This window comes from Anopheles bellator, chromosome 2 (genome assembly GCF_943735745.2).
Source record: "Anopheles bellator chromosome 2, idAnoBellAS_SP24_06.2, whole genome shotgun sequence".
NCBI lineage: Eukaryota > Metazoa > Arthropoda > Insecta > Diptera > Culicidae > Anopheles > Anopheles bellator.
In genome coordinates, this window is record NC_071286.1 from 32,856,550 (window position 1) to 32,877,950 (window position 21,401).

Genomic DNA, 21,401 nt, shown 5'->3' on the forward strand with positions numbered 1-21,401 from the left:
GTATCTAAGGCTCCGTTCATGTGTCCATAAAACCAATGTGGTTCCTGGCGAGGGTACGCAAGTCCTCGATCTCGCCAAAAATTGTGCCGACTTCGAACGTAGAGATACGCAATTGACACTACGAATATCAGCCCCGTCAACATGTATCCTATGAGCTCCATCTTGTTTTCTTTACTGGCGACAAACAACTAATTTCACCGGCAACATTTGCCAACATTTATGTACTCCGGAGTGCACAACTAATCTTCGTCGTGACTTGCCTTGATGACTTGCGTGATTATAATTCGGTTCTATAATCATTTTGGCTATCCGATGTGAGTGAACTTTGGGTTATCTGATATTTTGTACGCTTTTTGCTATCAGTTGGCAATTGTGCGACGCTCATTTCTTCATTAAACAGAGTAAAGGCAGCAAAAGACGGTTTTACGCGTTACGTTATCTGGAGCCGATAAAATGCCTTTCCATTTTGGGAAGCACATTAACCGATAACAACGTCGATGTTTCAGTCGATGTAATAAAGGTATCGTTTACTTTCCGCATCAATTACTAATAACAACATACAGTTTAGTTTAAAAGATTTTATATATGTTTATTGATGCAAATGGTTGAACATTTCTCAGCATAGCTCTACAAATAATACTTGTTGATCTTGTGTCGTTTCCGAAATTCTTTCAATTGTGCCGGTCGAACGAACATTCATTAGTGAATGCACATTCAGTATCATCAGTAGTATCATTAATATATGGTATTAGAATAGAAGATAAACGAGAAACTTTGATTGCGACAATACTTTTTTTTCGTATTAGTATGACTGTCATTATTCAACTGAATATAAATATAACACATCGCCAGCATGATTAACCACATTCCGAAAGATCGTGTATTATGGCCACTTCACTGGTATTTAACCTATCCAGATACCTAGGGAAACTTCTACCCATACTCCCGTCGTGGACAGATGCTGATCGCGAGCGCATTAACTTGTGTAAACAAATCGCACAGTTTGCGTTCTATTTTACATGCTGACGCAACACATTCGGGTACACATGGCCATGATGGTGATGATGTCAGCGAAGCGTTCCAAATTCTGAACGTGGTGAGGGAGTGTTTGGTTTCGCATGCGCAACTGCACTCAGATGACCACACCCAAAACGCGATGCGAGCAGCGCATTTGGCTCTTACAGCTTATCAACCTGCAGATAATTTCCCGTATCTGGCGTGAGGATAAATATTTTCGGCTGGAACCTGATACGCTCCGGAGTGCGATCGGTTGGCGAAAAGCGAAACTGACGCAGCAGCGTTATCAGCCCAACCTTCGTCTGCATCAGCCCAAACCGGAGACCTATACAAATACGGGGTCCTTCGCCGAATGGCAGGTACACGTACGGGACCCGTTGACTCACCGCTTCCGGCGTGAAATGGTCCGGATCGAAACTTTCGGGGTTGGCGTAGTAGTCCGGATCGTGGTGTAGCGCGTAAACCGGTATCTGTACCAGCGTGCCCTTCGGAATGACATGGGTTGTGCCGGGAATCGTATAGTCACGTTCCGCCACACGCGTGAGCGTCTCCAGGGGCGGATACTTGCGTAGTGTTTCTGAAAGTAGCAAACGAGTCCCACACGCGTCAGACGGAGATCAGAACCGTAGAGCAGAACTGCTTGTCTTACCGTTGACGACTTGATCGAGATACTCGTTGTTCATCACCACTTCGTAGGTCAGAGTGCCTCCATTGCTTTCGATGGCGCGATTGATCTCCGCCCGGAGACGGTCCTGGATGGCGGGATTCTTCGCCAACTCGTACAGACAGAAGTTCATGGTCGTGGACGATGTTTCGAACCCGGCCAGGAAGAAGATGAACACTTGCGCAGCAAGCTCATTGAGCGTCATGCCACCTTCGGTCGCCCCATCACCATCCGTCACCGTTCCCTGGTTTTTGATCTCAATCAGCAGCTTGAGAAAGTCGTTTCGCTGGACGTTATTCTTCTCCCGATACTCCACCGTCTCGTGGACCAGCTTCATGAAGAACGACTCGAGCTCGGCATCGGTAATCTTCACGCCGATCTTTTTCGTCAGCCACGGTACCGCCATGCTGCAAATGATCTTGAACATGGTGAATGTCTTTGTCTCAAACACCCGCATCCCGTACTTGAGAAATTCGTTCTCCGGATTTTTCAGCGTATTACACTCAATGCCGAACGCGCACGTCCCAATGACGTCCGTGGTGAATCGTGCCAGAATGTCCTTCATCTCCAGCTCTCCCTGGACCGACCGTTCGTCCACGTAGCTCTGCAGCTCGTGCGCTACCTCGAGGATCGTACCGAACATTTGTTTCATCTTGCCGGACGTGAACGTCGGAGTCAGCTTGTGGCGCAGCGTCCGCCACGCCTTGCCTTCCAGTGCAAAGAGCGTGGCGCTGAGTGGATCCGCCACGGCATCGCTGTACACACCCCGGTCATGGAACACACTAAAGTCCTTCACCAGAATCGTTTTGATCAGCTCCGGATCGACCGGCACAACCACCGGGAGTATGAAGATGTTGATGCCACCGAACGCATCACCACGACTCTTGAACCGGTTGTAGTTCACCGTCGACACCTCGGACGCGTGACGCTCCGTGTTCACACCCTTCACGTGGCCGTACAGCAAGCTTTGATCGGCGAGCGTCGGGAAACCGCGGCTCCTCCAGAAGTTGTACCGATTACGCAGATAAAGGTAGGCGCCCGTCGCGAGAACGCTCAGCAAGGAAAGTACAATGCACGCGAGCTCCATAACGCGTTGCTCGGTCAACGGCGAGGAACAAACTGCGGAAACCGTACAACCGCGAGTCGCGGACTAGAGGCACGTCTCACCACTACACGATCGTCTAGTACCGAACACAAACCCTCACGCCTTTAATACCGGCAACGACATGCAATCAACTCACGCATCGAGCAACAAACCATATGGACTTATTTGGGCCGACATGTGTTTATTGGAGCTCAACACCAACGAACGCTCTGTCATGCCACGGAATCTCCCTCGCGGGAGGTCTGTCGGTCAACATCAACACATCGTCGGGGCCCGTCGTCAACACGGACATACTCCGCCGGTGTGACCTTCACGCGGCGCAATCGCTGATGCCGGTGGAACCGCCCCAAGTGCACGTCACCAACTCAAACGCGCTCCACGTTCAGATACACGCCACTGGCGGGGGCTAGCACCAGCGAGCGCGGCTTGAAGCTGATGCTTGCCGGCATGCGGTCGGTGTCGAGCGAGAAGCGGAACGTGCGCAACAAGCTCACCAGACCGACTTTGACGAGCATCAGGCCAAAGTGTTCCCCGAGACAGTGGCGCGGACCGTGCCCGAACGGCAGGAACGTGAGTGGCTTCGCGTCCGCGGGCTGTTCGGCGAAGCGATCCGGATCGTACACTTCCGGTTGCGGGTAGTATTCAGGATCGTGGTGTATGGCGTAAACCGGCACCACAAACAACGTATCGCGTGGTATCGTTCCAACACCATCGATCTCATAGTCGACGCTTGACACACGGAACAGGAAGTCCACCGGCGGATACATGCGGAGCGTTTCTGCGGAAGGGGCAATAGAGAACAACCGACCGAATGTCGCAGGGGCCTCCGCCCCAGGCTGGCATATTACCTTTCACCACCTGGTCTAGGTAGTCCAGCGACGTCACCACGTCGTAGCTCAGCTGGCCATCGGTTTCGTCGAGGGCACGGCTGATGGCAAGCCGAAGTCGCCTCTGTACGTCCACGTTCCGCGCCAACTCGTAGAGACAGAAGTTTAGCAGCGACGCCGAAGTCTCGAAGCCGGCAATAAAGAACTGATAGCACTGGGCGGCCACCTGCGTCATATCCAGCTGCCCGCGGCCCTTCATCTCCAGCAGGATCTGCAGGAAGTCCCGCTTCACCGTCTGGTAGCTCTCCCGGTACAGGACGGTCGAGTGGCAGAGCTGCAGAAAGAACCGCTCCACGGACGATTCTTGGACGCAGAGCCGCAACACATCGGCCAGCCGGCGGAACGTGTAGCCGAAGCGTAGCTTCCACATGCGCCGCAAACTGAACTGAAACGCCCGATGACCCATCGTGCGGAACTCGTCCCGATGCCGGTCACGAATCGTTCGACAGTCGATACCGAAGGCGCAGCTACCGATCACGTCCGTCGTATAGCGGGCCAACAAATCAGCCCACTCGATCTCCTGCGGTCGCTCCTGGCCCGCCACATAATTCGTCAGACTCTGCGCAATGCGTACCGTGGCTTCAAATAACGTGCGCACGTTCACCGTGGCAAGCGCCGGACCTAGCTGACGGCGCAAATCCCTCCACCGCTCGCCACCGAGCGTGAACAACGTTTCGCAGAACAGCGGATTACCCTGTGCGTTCGCGTATAGCCCGCGGTCCTGGAACTGCTCGAAATCGTGCACCAAAACCCGCTCGATAAGGATCGGATCGATGACTAGCAGTACCGGGGAAAAGAGTAGATTAAATCCACCCGCCAGCAGTCGCCGCTGGCGAAAGCCTCGGTACAGCTGTAGCAGAATGGTGGCCGTGTGCCGCTCGCTAGTGATGCCCTTCACGTTGCCGTACAGCAGATGCGGCTTCTCTGCGGCTGCCGGGATTCCCCGGCGGACCCAGAACGTTTGTCTTCTCCGAAGAAACCACCGGACGGCGGCGCATCCCACCAGCACCACAATGGCGGACGCCCAGGGGAGCAGCGTCCAAAACAACACCATCACGGGGACGTAGCGCGGGAGATACTAGACCAAGGAGCCCTGCTAGGCCCTGGGGCTGACGACATTTCACGCGTCGCTTATCGCTGGAGAAACACCATGACAGTGAAAGAATATCGTCGATAAATCGTCTTATCGATCGGCTCAGGCGAACACAGGCGCTGATGGACCTTGTCCGCCAAACGAAACACGCAAATCTCATCGGCAAAATCGTAGCTCCTTCGCGTATCTTCGAAAGTTTGAACCACGTGTCCCCGTCGAGAATTCGAGTGCTGCCTTCAAATTGCATACATTTAGGGGCCTGTTTCAGGCGTGCCCGTTTTATTTTGTACTCATTATCCTTGCAATGGCAACAGTAGGCTACGACGGCCAATGCTTTGAACCCCAACATTAATCCTTCCGTCCGTTGGTCTGCTCTATCCTTTGCAGAACACCGTAGATAAATTAGTGCAGCGTGCAAACGCCTCCATCCTGATCGGCACGTCGTCGTGGAAGGAACAGTTCGTCGAAGCACTCACCGTCAGTGCCGGTAAGTAGTAGTGGGCGATCGCTGGACCATGAAGAGGGCGCGTGCCTAACTCGATCATTTCTCCACCGCAGGCGATGATGACGGCGGCGAGAACGAGGGCGAGGAACCGCCAACGCCCAGCTGTATGGACTACATCATGCACTTCGTCACCGTGTTCTGGAAGCTTATCTTTGCCTTTATTCCGCCAACCGGTAAGTGCCCTACGAGCCTACGAAAGAACGGTAACCGGTTCGGTTCGGTTTTGGTGACGCGTCGAGCAGGCGTTTATGACGAAAACTTTTAACGAGCAAAGTAGGCTAATTAGTGCGATATGGGTGTACATTAAAAACGGGCCCCGATTTACGGATGACGGAGGGCACTTTGATTAAACTGCTTCGCACCAACTTTTCGACCGTGTCACGTCGTCGGGTTCCCTGCGGCACCATCTGACACCAGTTCAAGGGCGCAGTGCCAAGGGTAAAGTACATTTACAGTTGAACGCAAATGGTTTCACGTAGTAGATTCAGCCTCCCGACACGAGCGTCTTTAATTATGAGCTGGCCATAGAGAACGCACTCTTAGGTTGCGTTAGGCTCATAACACTTAACGTCGAAACATTTGCTTTCTGCTTCTGGGAAAATGGAAAACTTGGGTTTCTGCTTAGCTGCACTTTCTCTGTGCTATTGCTTTAAACAAAAGTACATTAATAGGAAATTCATCTTGCTCCAACTGGCTTTCCAGCACAGCACAGTGCAAAATTGATTGGAATTTAAATTCGTGCTTTTGCTTTAAGCAATTCATCCGGAATGGCTTCCACATCGTTGTGATGAAGATTTTCATTGATTTTGCATGGGACCATTGCGAACGAAATTGAGAGAGGTTGCCAGTATAAGCGGGTTCCATTGTGCCAGTCGCATGTTGAACGCACATTTCGGGTTTACGTGCGTAGGAAGACAAATCTTCAAACGGTTGCACAGGACAATGAAACATAAAAACCTCGGCTCGTTGTAGTTCGTTACGGGGAGCGGCATGTAACAGTGTACTTCATAACGATATTCCGTAACGTAGGCCGAGTGCTTCTGCAAATACGCTTCGTTCTGTTTAAGGAAGGGATACAATATTTTGGGGCCTCTTTATTGCTTCCTCCTATTGGATTTTCGGAGTCCGCTTCACCGGGACCGTCCTGACCTAACTGAAGATAATGTTTTCATCGCGATGCTTCTTCAATTTGGTCCTGAGCCGGAATGGGGCGGGGAACATAAAATTCCTGCACCATTGATTCCTACCGAAGAGCGATTTTTATTTTGTCCGCCATTCATTCAATTTCGATTAAGCGACTTCGGTGCAGCCAAGTGTTTTAATCCATCTTTTATTACCCTTTGAAGGATATTTTTTCCATTCGACCGAGGAAGAGCCATCGGAGAACAAACACCGATCTTCCAATCATTTAATGCACAGAAAGCATAAAATCAGGAATTTCTTACGGATACCGCAAATGTTGCAGAAGCTCCCTCCGTCAATCAATACGACCCTAAAGCAGTAACGAAGCAATTATAAATTGAATTGAATTTAAGTGCCAGGAGAATCGGACACTTTCCTGGACGTTAGCAAAAATTTACCACGTAGTAAGAGAATGCATAGCAGGATGGCGTATGAAACACAGATCCTTTCGAAGACCGGTCCAGTGGGCACTATGCATCGTTATCGTGCCATTCGTCAAGCTCCCTTGACAGCTATCATTCCGGGCACACGAAGCTCATTCGATATGTGAACGACTCGTTTCGTACGGAAAACGGCTCCTAACGCAGTGTTTTCTGCAAAAATGTGCATCACCTACGAACATGGCACTGCCATTCGCTCTCCTAGCTGAAGATGGACGATAAAGGTAGACAATGTTTGCAAACGATTTACATTTACCCCCGGCACCTTCAACGCAAAGTGGCTTAATTTACTCGAATGCCCATACACCATCACACCTTTAGCCAGGCTCGCATCCTGGCAAGGATGCAAAGCACCCGGGGGCGATTAGTGTGGGCCACTATCGGGATGCCAGCCAGTCTAACAACACCCTACAATGGACGGCATTAGATTATGAATAATCCATTGGCCGAAGAACACGCTCCATTCTTCCGAGTGCGCTTGTGGACATTAATGGCTGCAGATGCACGTTCCAGTCCACATCGTTGACACGTCGGGGAAAGTCACTCCACAAGTCGTTCCCTTATCTGTACGTCTTAATTCGTTATCAACACTGTTATTATGACGATTTAGGTTCAAAAAAGTGCATATATCGTGCGGCTCTTTGTCGTTTCGATGCCGGATAATCTCGTCACAGCTGACAAGGCAGACACAAAGTCCTCTAACGCTCGCTGCGGCGGTGATGAGGGCGCACCATCAATCATTCGCCACAGGCAGAAACAATTCATCAATCTTCTTCCAGTGCGGATATCTGCCGGAGTTTCCCATACCTTAGCACTGTACATCGTCCTACTCGTGCTTCCGGTGGATGCGCTAAGAGACGTGGAATGAGTTATTGCTGCATAGCTCAGCACCTTGGTACCGGCGTGTGGTTGGCCTCCTTGCGGAAACATTCATGTCCATTAGCTGCACGAATAGTGCGTCCATGCCCGGATGCTCTTGTTCTGCTCCATCGATTAAGGGAGAGTTGGATTAGGCACCCAAATAGTTACGGCTTTACATAGTAGTATAATAAACCCGTTCGGAGCATAGATAATCCGTTTACTGCAAACTTGAATAGCGGGACCTTACGCTGCGCTTCATTAATGCGTTAAGCTTATGCCGTTGCCGTCGACTTACGGTTTCGGTAAGTTTGCTAAGTTTCAAGCTCTAAGTCGAATGTGTTGAAAATTATCGAGGAAACACATCCTCCAATGTTTGCTCTTAACTTTCGGACACGGTTTGTGTAACTTTTTGTTTCCGTTGGTTTGAAGCACACACTCGACCCAGGACAAGAGGGCCTGCTGGCGACAGATTAGTCGGTTCCCGTATGCCGGTGCATGCACGAGGACATTGAATTACCATAAGCATGTTGCACAAGGAAAAGTGTGTGCTCTGCAGTTGCCCAACGGAAATCGTTCCCGTTGCTACTTGACCGACATTTCGGGCACCAGCCGAGAATGCTGGTGTCCTGCAGGGCATGAGTAAATTTATTCATCATCAACGGGGACGCCCTCGGAGCTGCCTGCTTTGCTGCTTTTTTAAACACCGCGTTTCGCCTGCGTCTGTCTTCCCAGATATGTCCGGAGGATACCTGTGCTTCGTTGTGTCCATCTTCTGCATCGGTGTCGTGACGGCCATCATCGGGGACGTTGCGTCGCATTTCGGTTGTACGCTCGGCATCAAGGATTCAGTCACTGCCATCATCTTCGTTGCCCTGGGAACGAGTATACCAGGTGAGTGTACAGCGCGGGCCTGTGCTGCATTACAACCGGCCATACGCTCAAGCTCCTAACCCGGCTTCTCCTCCGTCCCCGTGTAGATACGTTCGCCAGTAAGGTCGCAGCCATTCAGGATAAGTACGCCGACGCCAGTGTCGGTAACGTGACGGGTAGTAATGCGGTCAACGTGTTCCTCGGTATTGGCGTCGCCTGGACGATTGCCGCCTGCTACCACAGTTACCATGGTAGAATTTTCGAAGTGAATCCCGGAACGTAAGTAGCTTGCCAACCTACCGGCACACGGGAATCGATCTTCGAGAACTTATGAGGACCCTTTTTTTTTGACTCCCATTTTAGCTTGGCCTTCTCCGTCACGCTGTTCTGCTCGGAAGCGTTGGTTGCCATCTTGGTGCTGGTCCTACGAAGAAACCCCAAGATCGGTGGCGAACTCGGCGGCCCGAAGAATATGAAAATCCTCACCTCCATTTTCTTCTTCTCACTGTGGATCGTGTACCTGCTGATCAGCAGTTTGGAGGCCTACGGCATCATCAAGGGTTTCTAAGCGGCGAATGCAGAAAATGCAGCCGGCATCGGCAGGGAACAGGAATTCGCACCGTCCTAGCAGTACCAGCGATCTCTATTGGTCCACTGCGTTCCATGTTCCGTGGAGCATTTCACGACTCACTGCTCACCTACCATCACTAGGTCTAAGTGGAGGTCGCCATAGCAAAAATAAGCCACATGAAAAAGCTTGCGACAAAAGACAACACGCGACACTTTCGCGCAACGCATATTGAAATAGCAGTCAAACTTGCTGTTGGGTTTATCGTGGATAAATTTCAAATCAAAACCAAGACCACTAGCCGTAAACCGGGCCATTAAAAATGTTTATAGCAACTGTAAAAAAGTGCACCTGACAAACAACCAGACGGGTTGCGACCGTCTCAACGAAAAACACACCGCTTGACTAGCGATCTCAACCGGATGCATTGAGCTGCTAGGGTTTATTTTGAGAGATAACACCAACGGACACTCGTAACGGATGATCACCAGCTACCAACGGTTTTGCGTTTTGTGCAAGCGCGATGTGCTTTTATCGTTTATTTCCTGTTTATTTTATCTGTTTATTTTAAGATTGACTAGTAAATCAGTAAGACATACGGTAGCGAGTTGAGGAGTAAATAGGAAACAAATCGCAGCGTCGAGTGCAGCATGTCGAATGAAATTCAAACTAAAGTCCCACCAGATGGGGCTACGTAGCCGTGCGACATCAAACACGCACGCAAATCAAACATGCCGCAAAACTGATATGCCAAATTTGTCTAAATTAGTTGTAAAAAGTATAACAAGTTCGCTCGGGCCGAAGAAAGTGGAAGGCGGCATCGAATCGAAACAGTCTCGTTCCGCCAAGCGAATGCGAACAGCACGATTGAGGAGGACACTTCGTCGCTTCGGCTTCGTCGAATCGGACAGAGAGTTACCACGTTGCCCGTTTAGGGTTCTCTCGTCACGCGACCACTCGGACTTAGCGTAAGTGACCGATTAGGTGATATTGTGTTTATACTTATACAGATATATGTTTAAATGAAAGTATAACGGAAGAAATTTAGTAAGCGTCAGTGAATTCTTAAATTGGTAATCCATGATGTGACAAGACGGAACCGTAATGTACGCACCTCTGAGCAAGTCCCGTGTGCACACCGTGCGCGGCACAAAGACACGGAGACCATGAGATTTCTTATGTTGGCACTAGTTACTAGTTAGCTAGATTACTTACGCCCGAGGTCGAGAATATTCTAGTCAGCAAATTCGAAGCGTACAATAGCAGCCCAGCGATAGAATGTGAAATTTATTGGTAGCGCCGTCAGTTTTATCTTCTCGTGTCTCTTAAAGCTGCTGCAAAACGCGAGCAACATGGACAAAGTTAAACGTAAGTTAGGACAAAACAACCAATCAACCAAAGATTGTCTAAGCATCATGCTCAAAATGGGGGCTCGCTACTGGATATGGTTTACTATCCCCGTTATCTTCAGCCGATGTGGACAATTACTTTGTTTACGTTCGCCAATCGCGTGTTATGGGTTATGGTGTGAGCAGCAGTTACATCTAATGTACATACAGATGCTACTAGCGCTACCAGTGGTTAGCCTGCCTTTACTTTGGTCATGTACTCCATATCAATCAGCATAGTTTTCAAACATCAGTGTTCTTTTTGTGTTGTTTCGTTCATTCACTGTTTTCCAATTCTTTTGGGATCGATATCCACAGGAACGTACTGTCGCGTGACAATCCATCTCTAGTGAACCAGTGTTCGATACCTTGCGAAATCTCGCAAGGCCAGAAAAGCAATGTAGCGTAGAGTAGTAGACAAATGGTTGCTTGAAATGCTTCAAGGGAAAGCTCGACCAACGCAAGTAACAAACACGCGTGCTTACATGCAACGGAAACATATCGCTCAAGAAGCTCGCCCACTCACGCCCGGTTGCTGGACTACTTCTAGGTGCAATACAATCCTTCTGTTTCGAGCACTGCAAGCGATGAACATCGAGGGTCCAATGGAAACCACCGTACGGTTTTCTTATTTATCATTATTCAACGCCGAAATCGAATCAAACCTTTCGACGATAGGTCTGTGGCTTTACATTTGACTAGTCACCCAAGGGAAGCGTTTGGAACGGTAGCTTAAGCATTAGTTGTATTTCTTGGATTGGTTTCTTTCGTGTCCTTTAGTTAGCTAAAGCATACTCTGCTCTTTTCAATGGCGTGTGACATTAAAAGTACGTAGTTTTCAGTTGTAGGCCAAAGGCATCGGGAAAGGCAATTGGTTCTGTTCAAAACAGCCTTCTCGTAGGAAAGAAAATGCTTAGCAAAAATATTGCTAAGTAACTTAAAAAGACGCGACAGCGATTTGTTAAATATACTTTTAATACTCACCGAATGTTACTAACAGAGTCTAAATTGTAGCGATACCTACCAAACAAACAAAAATCAATAGCTAACCTAACAATCACCTCCCGAGAGAGAGAGAGAGAGACCTCGTAACACATTATTTGAATTTGGAAATAGGCCTATAATCTGTCTCGGTGAAGTGACAACGAAAGGAACGTTCAAAACTGCAATCAGAAAGTTTTATCTTGGGCAAGATTTGCTTGGTCGATTTCGGAACGAAAGCGCTTCTTAGTGGCACGCAGTTTCAAACGCAAACTACCATACCTACTCCGCCAACCAATCTCTAATGTTCTAATACTTTCCAAACGTTGCTTTGAGTGCACGATTCCGAGACAGGGTGCGGATAAACAGTTATCCAGCAATAGTTTCTGGAGTACAGAAAATCCACAGTGGAATAGAAACTGTTAATAAAACCCATTTCTTCCATTTGTACATCGCCTACCGTACATCGCATAGACTTTAACTCATAAGTTTCGTTATAGGATACTTAAAATGTAAGCAGCGAAACAAAACCGACAAAACAAAGGTTTACAGCGCATTGAATGTTGATTTCTTACCTTAAAACCGATGCTACAAGATGTGTCGAAACGAGTGTGTGAACAATTCTCTCAGCCGTGGTGCCGAAGTTCGAACGTTTTAGTCATCGCTCAAAGAACAGTCAACAAAAGAGAGAGGCCATCGGCTCATCGGTGTAGTAGGCTTCCGAGTCCTGCGGCTCGGGTGTAATGTGACCCCCTCTCCCGAGCCCTGATATTAATCCTTCTTCCTGATGCATTTGGTGCAATTGTTAGTGTTGGTGTTGCAGTTGTCGATTTATCACTCACGCTGTTATATCGCATGTTGAATGAATTCGTTTACCGGTAACGCCATACGAGAGCGCGTTATCCATTGTATGAGTTAACCCGAGCCTAGGGATATCAGAAAATAGTGAAGGCGAAAGAAAGAAAACCCAGCAAAAGACGATTGATAAAAGTAAGGTTAAAAGTAGAAACAAAAAAATAGATTGATACGTATTGCAGCATAAAGCTAGAATCGACAGCACGATGTAACAGTGGATGCGAAAAGCTAACGAATAAAGGTAAATGAGTTTTGATAAAGGCAAACGAAGGTAGCTATATGTGTACAATACGGACAATTCGAAGACGGACAGCAGCTTACTAGCGATCGCAGGTTATCGCCATTACCGCCGCAGCCAAAGGACACCGTTTTGGCGGGACCCAACAGATTCAGAACCCATCGGCGGTGCTCTCCTTAGCGATGTTCCCATTTAACGGGGGTAGGAATGAACCTAGCGTGCCGAAATGGCAAACATCCATGGTTTTGGCCGAACCGAAGCCGATCCTTCGAGAAGCCACAATATTATGCAACTGATTGTCGTCCATCGATGTCAAGTGTTGTCCATTGTAGCTCACAGCAGGATGTGTGTGTGTATGTGTGAAACATGTGTGTGTGTGTGAAAACCCGAATCCAAAACATAGTTGTTACTACATTATATAGGCTCACGTACACCAACGAGAAGCGAACTCCATTCTCATCTAACCCGCGTATTCTACTTCGCCCTTCCAAATTACGGCTTGAATTAACCAACCACATAGTTAAACATTTCACAAGTACACATCATTCAAAAGCGACTTGTGTCGAAGAAACGAGGATAACAGAATAGGTATTTTTATGAACTCACCACACAAGTCACGTGTCGCAATACCGGGCAATGATCGTTGTTAGACCAGTGTCTCCAGCAGTGGCGACACAAATTTATACATAAAAATTAATATATATTATATGATATATATATATATTTATAGGAGAAAAAGTAATACAATTCCCCAAAAAACCGGAGACACGAGAAGCGATATATCTTCCAATCTACTACTTGGTGTGAAAATTCTACTCTAGAAAATTACTAATGGAAGGCGCAACCAAGCAATGTAACAGCATGCCGCCACCTAAGGCAATCCAACGATCAAAATCGAAACGAACTACTCCTGTACTCCTTCTTACAACTTTGTACTTGACTGCATTGTTTACCCTATACCTTTCTATACCTTTCGATCTACTCTTACACTTTCGTCCAGTTATTTTAGGCTAATTGACAATGTGAAATTTAAAAAGGAAAAATTATACAAAAACCAACACCGGTACACGCAACGCAGACCACGAACCCGGCAGGTTTCAAGAGGGTCGTGTTGAGGGACCCCCAAATGAAAGCATTAACCTAAAAAACTGCATAGAAAATCTTTATCCACTATACTAACGCACCAAATACTATTACTGCTACTAGAGCAAACTACTACCGCTACTAGCTATTCCTACGATGTCATACACCTCTCCCTTTTTCGGCCGAATTCTCTTTGTGTAGTGCTAGTGCCATGTAAAGCAAACAAGTAACAAACCAACCAAACACACCTTTAAACGATGTAAACCAGGGTGGATCATACACGAAGTTGGGAAAGAATATGAATACCGCCAGACAGGCGAGATGCCCGTGTTGTAGCAAACTACTGTAACCATCGCAAACTTACCCCATTCAATGGCGGACGGGCTGAAGCATAATCACCCACTGCACAACCCTATCAGAGGTCACCTGTTCACTTCCGGAAGCGACTGGCAACCGGCGTTACCTCGCCTGCAGATCACCAAACGAGTGGAGAGGGCCGCTAGGAAATGACTTCGAAACATATCTCGGTCTTCGAGATTGGAATCCGATCGAAAATGTGGCAAACTCCGGATCTGCCAGTCGCTTCCGGCGAATTGCGGTGAGAGAAGGTGCCAACCAAGACGTTCGCAATAAATAACCCAGCGCATCATAGTTTCACTCAGTTCGGGCTATCTGTTTTGAAATCCGGAATAGGTACTGTGAAATAGTAAATGTACAGTAATGGGAGCGTGGGAACAGAGCGAGGCGACGGGGGCAACGCATCGGGGCAGATGTCGCGAAAGTTTTGCGAGGCGGATTTTGCCGATAAACAAAGCTAAGTAAGCCGAATGTCCATAAGTTTAGAATTTGTTGAAACCTTCCGTTGTTACTATAGAAACGGATGCGAGGGATAGGAGGGCGCGCATGTTAGGAAGCGAGTGATGATTGCGATAGAACAAAATACGACAAAGTAAGCTGCAAAAGATGATAATTCGTGTGCCCCGCAACCGAGCGTGAGACACCAGTTCGAAGGCTACAAGAACCATGTTGAGTGTAAGATGGAAAAATTAATAAAATGGTTATTTAAAAAAGCGCAAGCGAAACCACGTCCTTCCATTATTAAACTTCAAATGAAAGTTACGTCGAGCTTTCAAGGAGGAGTCACCGGAGTAGTAAGTACTGCAGAGGGCATATCTTCAAGCACAACTCATTTGTACGGCTGCAGAATTTTGGTTTACAGTTTGATTATTTTACGTTTTTTTCGTTTTATTCTCTCCTCTTTTAATCCGACAATTTTTCCACTCAAAATATTGCACTTTTAACTACTGGCACCGTGAACCGTCCAATAATAGTTCAACCAAACGGTAAGTATTGCACTGAAGATTGGCCGCCTTCCATACGATTATTCCTACAACAGGTCCTACAGCCAGCTTACCAGCAGCGACGCAAGGAGAACCACTCCGCCAGACGTTAGCAATCCCACACCGCTGGTGGTCGTCTCCGGTTTGATCGTCGTGACCGTTGTCTCCGAGCCGATTCCGGTTGAGGATGAAGTCCCCGGAGTTGTTGCCGTGGTTCCAGCTTCAGCCGAGGTGGTGTCCACCCGAACAGTTGTGACGGCTTGCGACGTTGAACTTGCTGGAGGTTCTGGCGTCGTGGTAACACCTGCTACTGTTGTGGTTACGGGTGCTTCCGGATTATGCGTTGTCTCCGAGCCGATTCCGGTTGAGGACGAAGTCCCCAGAGTTGTTGCCGTGGTTCCAGCTTCAGCCGAGGTGGTGTCCACTCGAACAGTTGTGACGGTTTGTGACGTTGAACTTGCTGGAGGTTCTGGCGTCGAGGTAACACCTGCTACTGTTGTGGTTACGGGTGCTTCCGGATTATGCGTGACGGCGACGGTAACTTCCGCCGGCTGCGTTACGGAAGAATGCGTTGTGCTGAAAGATCCTTCCGATGTGGACCTCTCGAAGGGTATGATTGTCGTTGTGGTCGCGTTGAGATCTGCTACCGTCGAGTTTTCCGGGGCTTTCGGTTTCAGCGTCGTGAGTACTTCCGCCATTAACGTGGTGCGTCCTTCCTCTGTGTAGCTTTCATCAATTTCCGTAGTTCCAGTAGAACCATTGTTGGCCGACGGTTCAGTGGTGCTAGTGCCCACTTGATTCGATTCGCTGGCAACATCAACGGGCGTGCTGCTATCGGTCGGTAGTTCTTCTGCAATGACGACAACGATCACTCAACTCAAAGTTCCATCGAGTTCCATTAGCCGAGACGGAACCGAGAACCTACCATCTTGGTCACGCGTCGGCAGCTCCGTCTCTGGCAACAGCTTCATAGCAGTCTCCGGATCAACTGATAATTGAGCGGTGCTTATTATCGTTGGTTTCCTAATTTGAGTGGAGCGACGGTAGGGAACAAAGAACCAAACACATGAATCGAATATAAATTCTCACAAATCACTTCGTGGCCCACCGTACCTCTGCTCATCATCGACCGGTCCACACATGGCCCCGATCGCGAAGGCCACCACTGGCAGGAATAACACTTCTCGGCGAACCATTCTGCTGAATGCTAACGGATCTCCGTCTCTCTCTCGTCGCTTTGTACCAGTCTCCAGTCGGCGAACCTTGCACCTAGCACGTCGGAAGCAAACTGCGAATTGGTTCCGATTCCGGCACGCTTTATGAAGAGCCATCGCATTGGTTTTTTCTCCACCCAGCGACGCTATCACTGACGGCGTGGTGGTGTACCCCGTGAGATAAAGTTGTTTGCCAGGACGAGTGTGACCCGTTTTCTGGCCCCGCCAATGGGTGACGTCTCGGTGGGCGGTGGTGTGCGTAGACTTACCAGAACGCGACCCGCGCCATGGCTTGACTCGAGAACGCCCGCATCCTAGTCGGAGCCACAATGGAGGCTCTTTCTAGCGTCCCCACATTGGTCTTATCGTGTGAAACTGTAGCAGCTCCGACCTCCCGTGATATCGATTAGTTCACCCTTACTGGGGCTGCAAAGTAACACCGTTACCTTGAGACCAACGGCCCTGTAGACCACGGTCACGGTCGCTCGCCATCCGTTGCGGGCGGGTGAGCGGTTCAGGAGTTCCACAACGTTTTGCCACTTGCCTAGGCAATGAGTTGGCCAGCTGTGTCCAACAGACGGCTCCTTGTGGCCTCATATCGGTGAGAAGCTGATAAAAAATTAAAAACCTAGTCCCCCGTCCCATCGGAAGTCATCGGGCGTTTTCGATGGACCTACTTAGCGGATTGGCAATCGATATCGCACGGTAATTGGCACTCTTTCGACACGTAACCCTGCCACAGTTTGCCACAACCAAAGCATTGCTCATATTCCATATGCCATACGACAATGTGTTGGGTTCCTTCGTAGGACAGCGTGGGATTCCCAACGGATTTATATAGTCATAAACGTGAACGTGGCGATGAGATCAAAGCCCTATCTAAACAAGGAGCAAGGGATTGCATGATGTACACAAAGTCTGCGTCAGGTCGTATGGTCTTTAGTCTAGTTCACCGTTATGGCCACCACGTTGTTCGTTTTGGATTTTTGATAACGAAAATATGGTTCACATTCCAAATTGTTGGGGTGTTGCAAATAGTACCGACAAACCAACGGTTGCCAAAAAACGACGCATCTTCTCAGCCAAGACCTCTATGACACATCCGGAGCACCTTCTTTTGATGTGAATGGCAAATATTTGTTTTGATAACAGTTTTGCACAGGCGCGTGAGTGAGCGAGAAAACTCTTCGGACTTGGGTGCATCTTGGTTGAGGTGCGACGAGAGATTCTCCGTCGTAATGCACAGGTGAATCATCGTCGGCCCGAAGCAACGAGATGATGCGATACAACTGCAGGCGCATGGGAAGTCCCGAATCTTTCTTGGACCACAAGGGCAAAAGGTATATGTTAGGCCCGTGTTAAAATGGAGCGATTGCACAGTCAGTGAGAAACGAAGAGTGCCTGTAACACGGGTTTGTGGACGTTCCTCCACTCGATCGCGAATTCATCGGTTGCAGCTCTGGATAAGTTGGTCCCTCCACCAGTTCGTGTTCCATCACAATCCAACTATTTAAATGTTGAATAACTCCGCTACTTGTCAGTCGATTTTAGCAAATGAACAAGATTTATTTGGAGTATAGAATGCCGTTTATTAATAACTTACCCAAACTAAAATACCGATCAAATGACTGCGTCCATTAGACACACAAAAAGCAGCCTGTTTTGGGCATTTTTCATTGCATTTGACAACATTTCGGTAATAGACAACGTAATAGCAGCAATTTCCGCTGTAATGTTTGCTTTCAGTTTTTCAATGTTCTTGAAGGACATTATTATTAACATTAACTACATTAACAACACATATAACATATTATTATTTAACATTTGAATAGTTGGATCGTGATGGAACACCCTGTACACATTTTGTCCTAATTTAGATTACAGCCCTATCCATATCGGATACTCGCTTTCAAAGAGTTCAGTTTGTTCTTTAAAACTTCAATGCCCTAGTCATGCCCATTTCTTATCTTAGTAATCAGAAAAAGTGTCCTCGATGCTCGATCGACTACAAATAACTCAACAGCTAGAAGTTGTAAATCTTAATGGTCACACTATCTACTTGAATCAAAGTTTATTTCTGCAATAGTAATAAACAAAAAACAGCTTTGAATGGCGACGCCTAACGATTTAATGCCGAAACAGCACACGCCAGTTGTTTGGCCACATTCTCCGTTCTCTGTTCCGCGTGCCCAAATGTTGCGCAACAATCCCGGGGCCGGGGACCAATTTGCGTGTGGCTGCTGATTAGACGGACGGAAGTTCCGTTCGCCACAATGGCCGGCCGATCGTGACCGTGAATTCGAGCGAAATTCGTCGATGTCGACGCTACAACGGTTCATTATCTCCGCCAGTTATCATCGCCGACCGGCGGTTACGTCGTCACGTGACGATCGCGTCCTCGGAAAGGGCGATAACAATTGCGGCGTCATGCACCGCAACCGCAGGACACCGACACTCGCAGTCACCCGCACACACCGAGATCGATCCCGATCCCGCGGGAAGGCACTCATCCGATGGCCGCACACTCACGCGTAATCATCCGAAACCGGTACGGTATTAAATGCCAGTCGTCCGGCGGACGGCAGCCATTTACTGTGGTGTGCCCGGTGATCGTCAGTGAACTGCTGCGTTCCGCGCTGCGAGTGCCTCAGTGCAGCGTAGCTGTTGGATTTGTTTTCTAGCTGGAAGCTTCTGGGGATTCTCAGCTTGTTGACCGTTGATCAGCGGGAAGTTTCCGTGGCCCCAACCACAATAATAAGCCCCAAGTGACGTCTATCGGCAGTGCAAAAAGGGAAAATCCTGCTCAAAATGACGATCAACGAAAGGACATCGCTGCTGCCGAAGGACTACCAGAAGACCTACATCATCCCTATCCCGCGCGATGACGAGAACAACAATAGCAGCGACGGCAACAACAACGACAACAGCGTGCTGCGAGAGTAGTAAGTATCCGGCGGGGTCACAGGAGTGCACGATGGTCGAGCAAAGGGTTACGAACACCACGACCGATGAGTAAGGCCACACATACGCCCACGACAGGTGCGAGACCGGCCGAGCGGTTCCGTATTTCTCGGCATCATTCCGGTTCGATGTTTTTGGTTCAACTTTCGTTTGTCTCCCTTCCGGCTTGTTCTGCATTAAGTGAAGTGATGTTAAACACCGAGTGGCCTATCTCCGAGCGGTCTGATACGTGTCGCCCGCCCGCAACCGCCCCGTCAGGACAATCGAGTGACAGAGATCTTGTCACATGTCCGATAACCGCCATCGGCGTGTCATCTTTAGCTGGCCCCCCCGGGGTGCGCCATTATCTGTTCTGCCGGCTTGACGAGCATTGATTTAGTGGCGTGTCCGTTCGGCTTGCTGAAATTGTTTCCCACTTTTGTCGATTAGACCCTGGAATGGGCTGGACTTGCGTAGTTCGGATGCTATCTGGAAACGATTGACTGATATGAAGAGAAAAATTGATATGAATCTACTGGCTGTCCGACGAGAACGTCAGCTGTTTCGGGCGTGTGTTGACCGGGTTGTAACCATTGCATTGGACAGGTTGTGTTGATTAAAATACGAGGCATGAGCGATAACAGAAGGATCTTCTTCTTACTGCAACTTCAGTCCCGTCAGCTGGTATCTAATTCTCTCTCTCTCTCTCTCTGCTACTTTCAGCGACAGCTGTGCCTTGACGAAAGCGGAACTGAATAAATACATCGACGATCCGTGGTGGATAAAGATGCGGTACGGATGTTTCGCGTTCTGCTGGATTGTGTGTCTCGTGGCCCTCGCCATCTCACTGTACATTGCGGCCGATGCCCTGCAGCACGACATCTGCGGCACGGCACAGGTGTCTAACGCCACCACCCAAATGTCAACGACGCCCGCCAGTAGCAGTGGAGTCCCTGGGGTGTCCGCGAACCCGCCAACAGCCGGTGAATCACCACCGTCGGTAGTGTTTGCTCTGCTCAGCCAGCAGCCTAGAGCGTGATCGAACGCGCGATCGGAACGGATTTCCGTGAAGGTTCATTTGTTACCGATCTTCCTATTGCTGTGATCGCGACTGGGGCTACCGGCCCGCCCCGCCGGGAGGACACGGAGGCGAATCTTATTTATTGCATTACAATCGTCAGCACTGTAAGCGGATCTCATCCACGAACGAAATCGCATTGCATCAATGCACGTGCTGCTTCCAACAGCGTGATAAAAAGCCGAGATTGACGGGGCACTGTGGATGGGCATGGTTGATGATAGGCACACCGTTCCATCGAATGTAACGCGGTCTTCCAGTTATCTCGTAGATCATGCGCGGACTGGAAATGATGCAACTCTCGGTTAAGCTGCCATCATGCCCGTTGGCTTCGCAGCGCTTCATTACGGCCCGCGGGTGATGACATTGACACCGCGCAATCAATCGCGTCGCGAATAGAGCGTGCTTAGAATGCAGCTCATATTGATTACTTCAAACAATTCTACAACATTGTAAACCTACTAATAAAGGACAATTTTTAAAACAAACTGCTGCATTTTCTTTCAGCTAGATTGTGGATTCACGAGAACCACAATCTCTAAAGAGAGAACTCGGTTGACAACAAGGGAAAAGATTTCTTTGCCCATCTATGCACATACACGTCACGAACAGAAGCGATGAATCCACACACAAAAAAGCTCGCGTCAGAACTGATACCATAGAAAAAAAATTCGTTAATTTAGATTGTCCTAATCAGCGAATTGACAACGTAAAATTCCACTCGAAAGATTCGTCATCGAACCCTCGTGCACCGTGCGAAGGCAGACAACTCGCGTCTTCGCGTGAGGTCAAGGTTCCGCCAGAGATCCTTTCTCGCGGGGAACCGGCAGCCGTCATCGTCGCTGTCGTTATCAGCGCTGGCGCACCAAGCGACGGGAGGTGCAGAGATGTTTCCTGGTTCGGAAGCGCCCAACAGAGGGGATGCGTAACGCTGGACGCCCTCCGAGATAATCGTCGACGCGGGACATTGTTCGGACCAAGCCAAAGTGCATCGAATCGAACGAACGATTTGTTTTGCTCCCCACGTTGGCCAAGCGGAGAAAACATAATGATGTAACTATGGGCTACGATTTAATCAGACCGCGCCGGCCG

General features: G+C 48.8%; 5 protein-coding genes across 5 annotated transcripts in view; 2 read left to right on the top strand and 3 right to left on the bottom strand.

Moving 5' to 3' along the window:
* The window catches only part of LOC131211370 (sodium/calcium exchanger 3), an 80,521-nt gene extending 65,768 nt beyond the window's left edge, over window positions 1-14,753 (top strand). The window contains exons 4-8 of the mRNA XM_058204804.1: window positions 5,154-5,253; window positions 5,325-5,444; window positions 8,487-8,645; window positions 8,732-8,903; window positions 8,988-14,753. Coding sequence (XP_058060787.1) covers window positions 5,154-5,253; window positions 5,325-5,444; window positions 8,487-8,645; window positions 8,732-8,903; window positions 8,988-9,192 — 756 coding nt within the window. The 3' untranslated portion in view covers window positions 9,193-14,753. The remainder of the gene's footprint in view (window positions 1-5,153; window positions 5,254-5,324; window positions 5,445-8,486; window positions 8,646-8,731; window positions 8,904-8,987) is intronic.
* LOC131211373 (cytochrome P450 6A1-like) lies at window positions 609-2,776 on the bottom strand. The gene is made up of 2 exons (XM_058204806.1): window positions 1,667-2,776; window positions 609-1,594 (listed from the first exon to the last, which is right to left on the bottom strand). The coding sequence occupies exons 1-2, from the start codon at window positions 2,766-2,768 to the stop codon at window positions 1,179-1,181; spliced, it is 1,518 nt and encodes a 505-aa protein (XP_058060789.1). The 5' UTR covers window positions 2,769-2,776; the 3' UTR covers window positions 609-1,178.
* On the bottom strand, window positions 3,152-4,727 carry LOC131211375 (cytochrome P450 6a2-like). The gene is made up of 2 exons (XM_058204809.1): window positions 3,635-4,727; window positions 3,152-3,564 (listed from the first exon to the last, which is right to left on the bottom strand). The coding sequence occupies exons 1-2, from the start codon at window positions 4,725-4,727 to the stop codon at window positions 3,152-3,154; spliced, it is 1,506 nt and encodes a 501-aa protein (XP_058060792.1).
* Window positions 14,754-15,136: 383 nt separating the features above from the next.
* On the bottom strand, window positions 15,137-16,322 carry LOC131207403 (uncharacterized). Its single transcript, XM_058200016.1, has 3 exons — window positions 16,191-16,322; window positions 16,003-16,100; window positions 15,137-15,927 (listed from the first exon to the last, which is right to left on the bottom strand). Exons 1-3 carry the CDS (start codon window positions 16,271-16,273, stop codon window positions 15,137-15,139), a joined length of 972 nt encoding a protein of 323 aa, XP_058055999.1. The 5' UTR covers window positions 16,274-16,322.
* A 2,572-nt stretch (window positions 16,323-18,894) lies between these two features.
* Window positions 18,895-20,775, top strand: LOC131210542 (uncharacterized). The gene is made up of 2 exons (XM_058203803.1): window positions 18,895-19,233; window positions 19,955-20,775. The coding sequence occupies exons 1-2, from the start codon at window positions 19,100-19,102 to the stop codon at window positions 20,268-20,270; spliced, it is 450 nt and encodes a 149-aa protein (XP_058059786.1). The 5' UTR covers window positions 18,895-19,099; the 3' UTR covers window positions 20,271-20,775.
* Window positions 20,776-21,401: the final 626 nt, after the last annotated feature.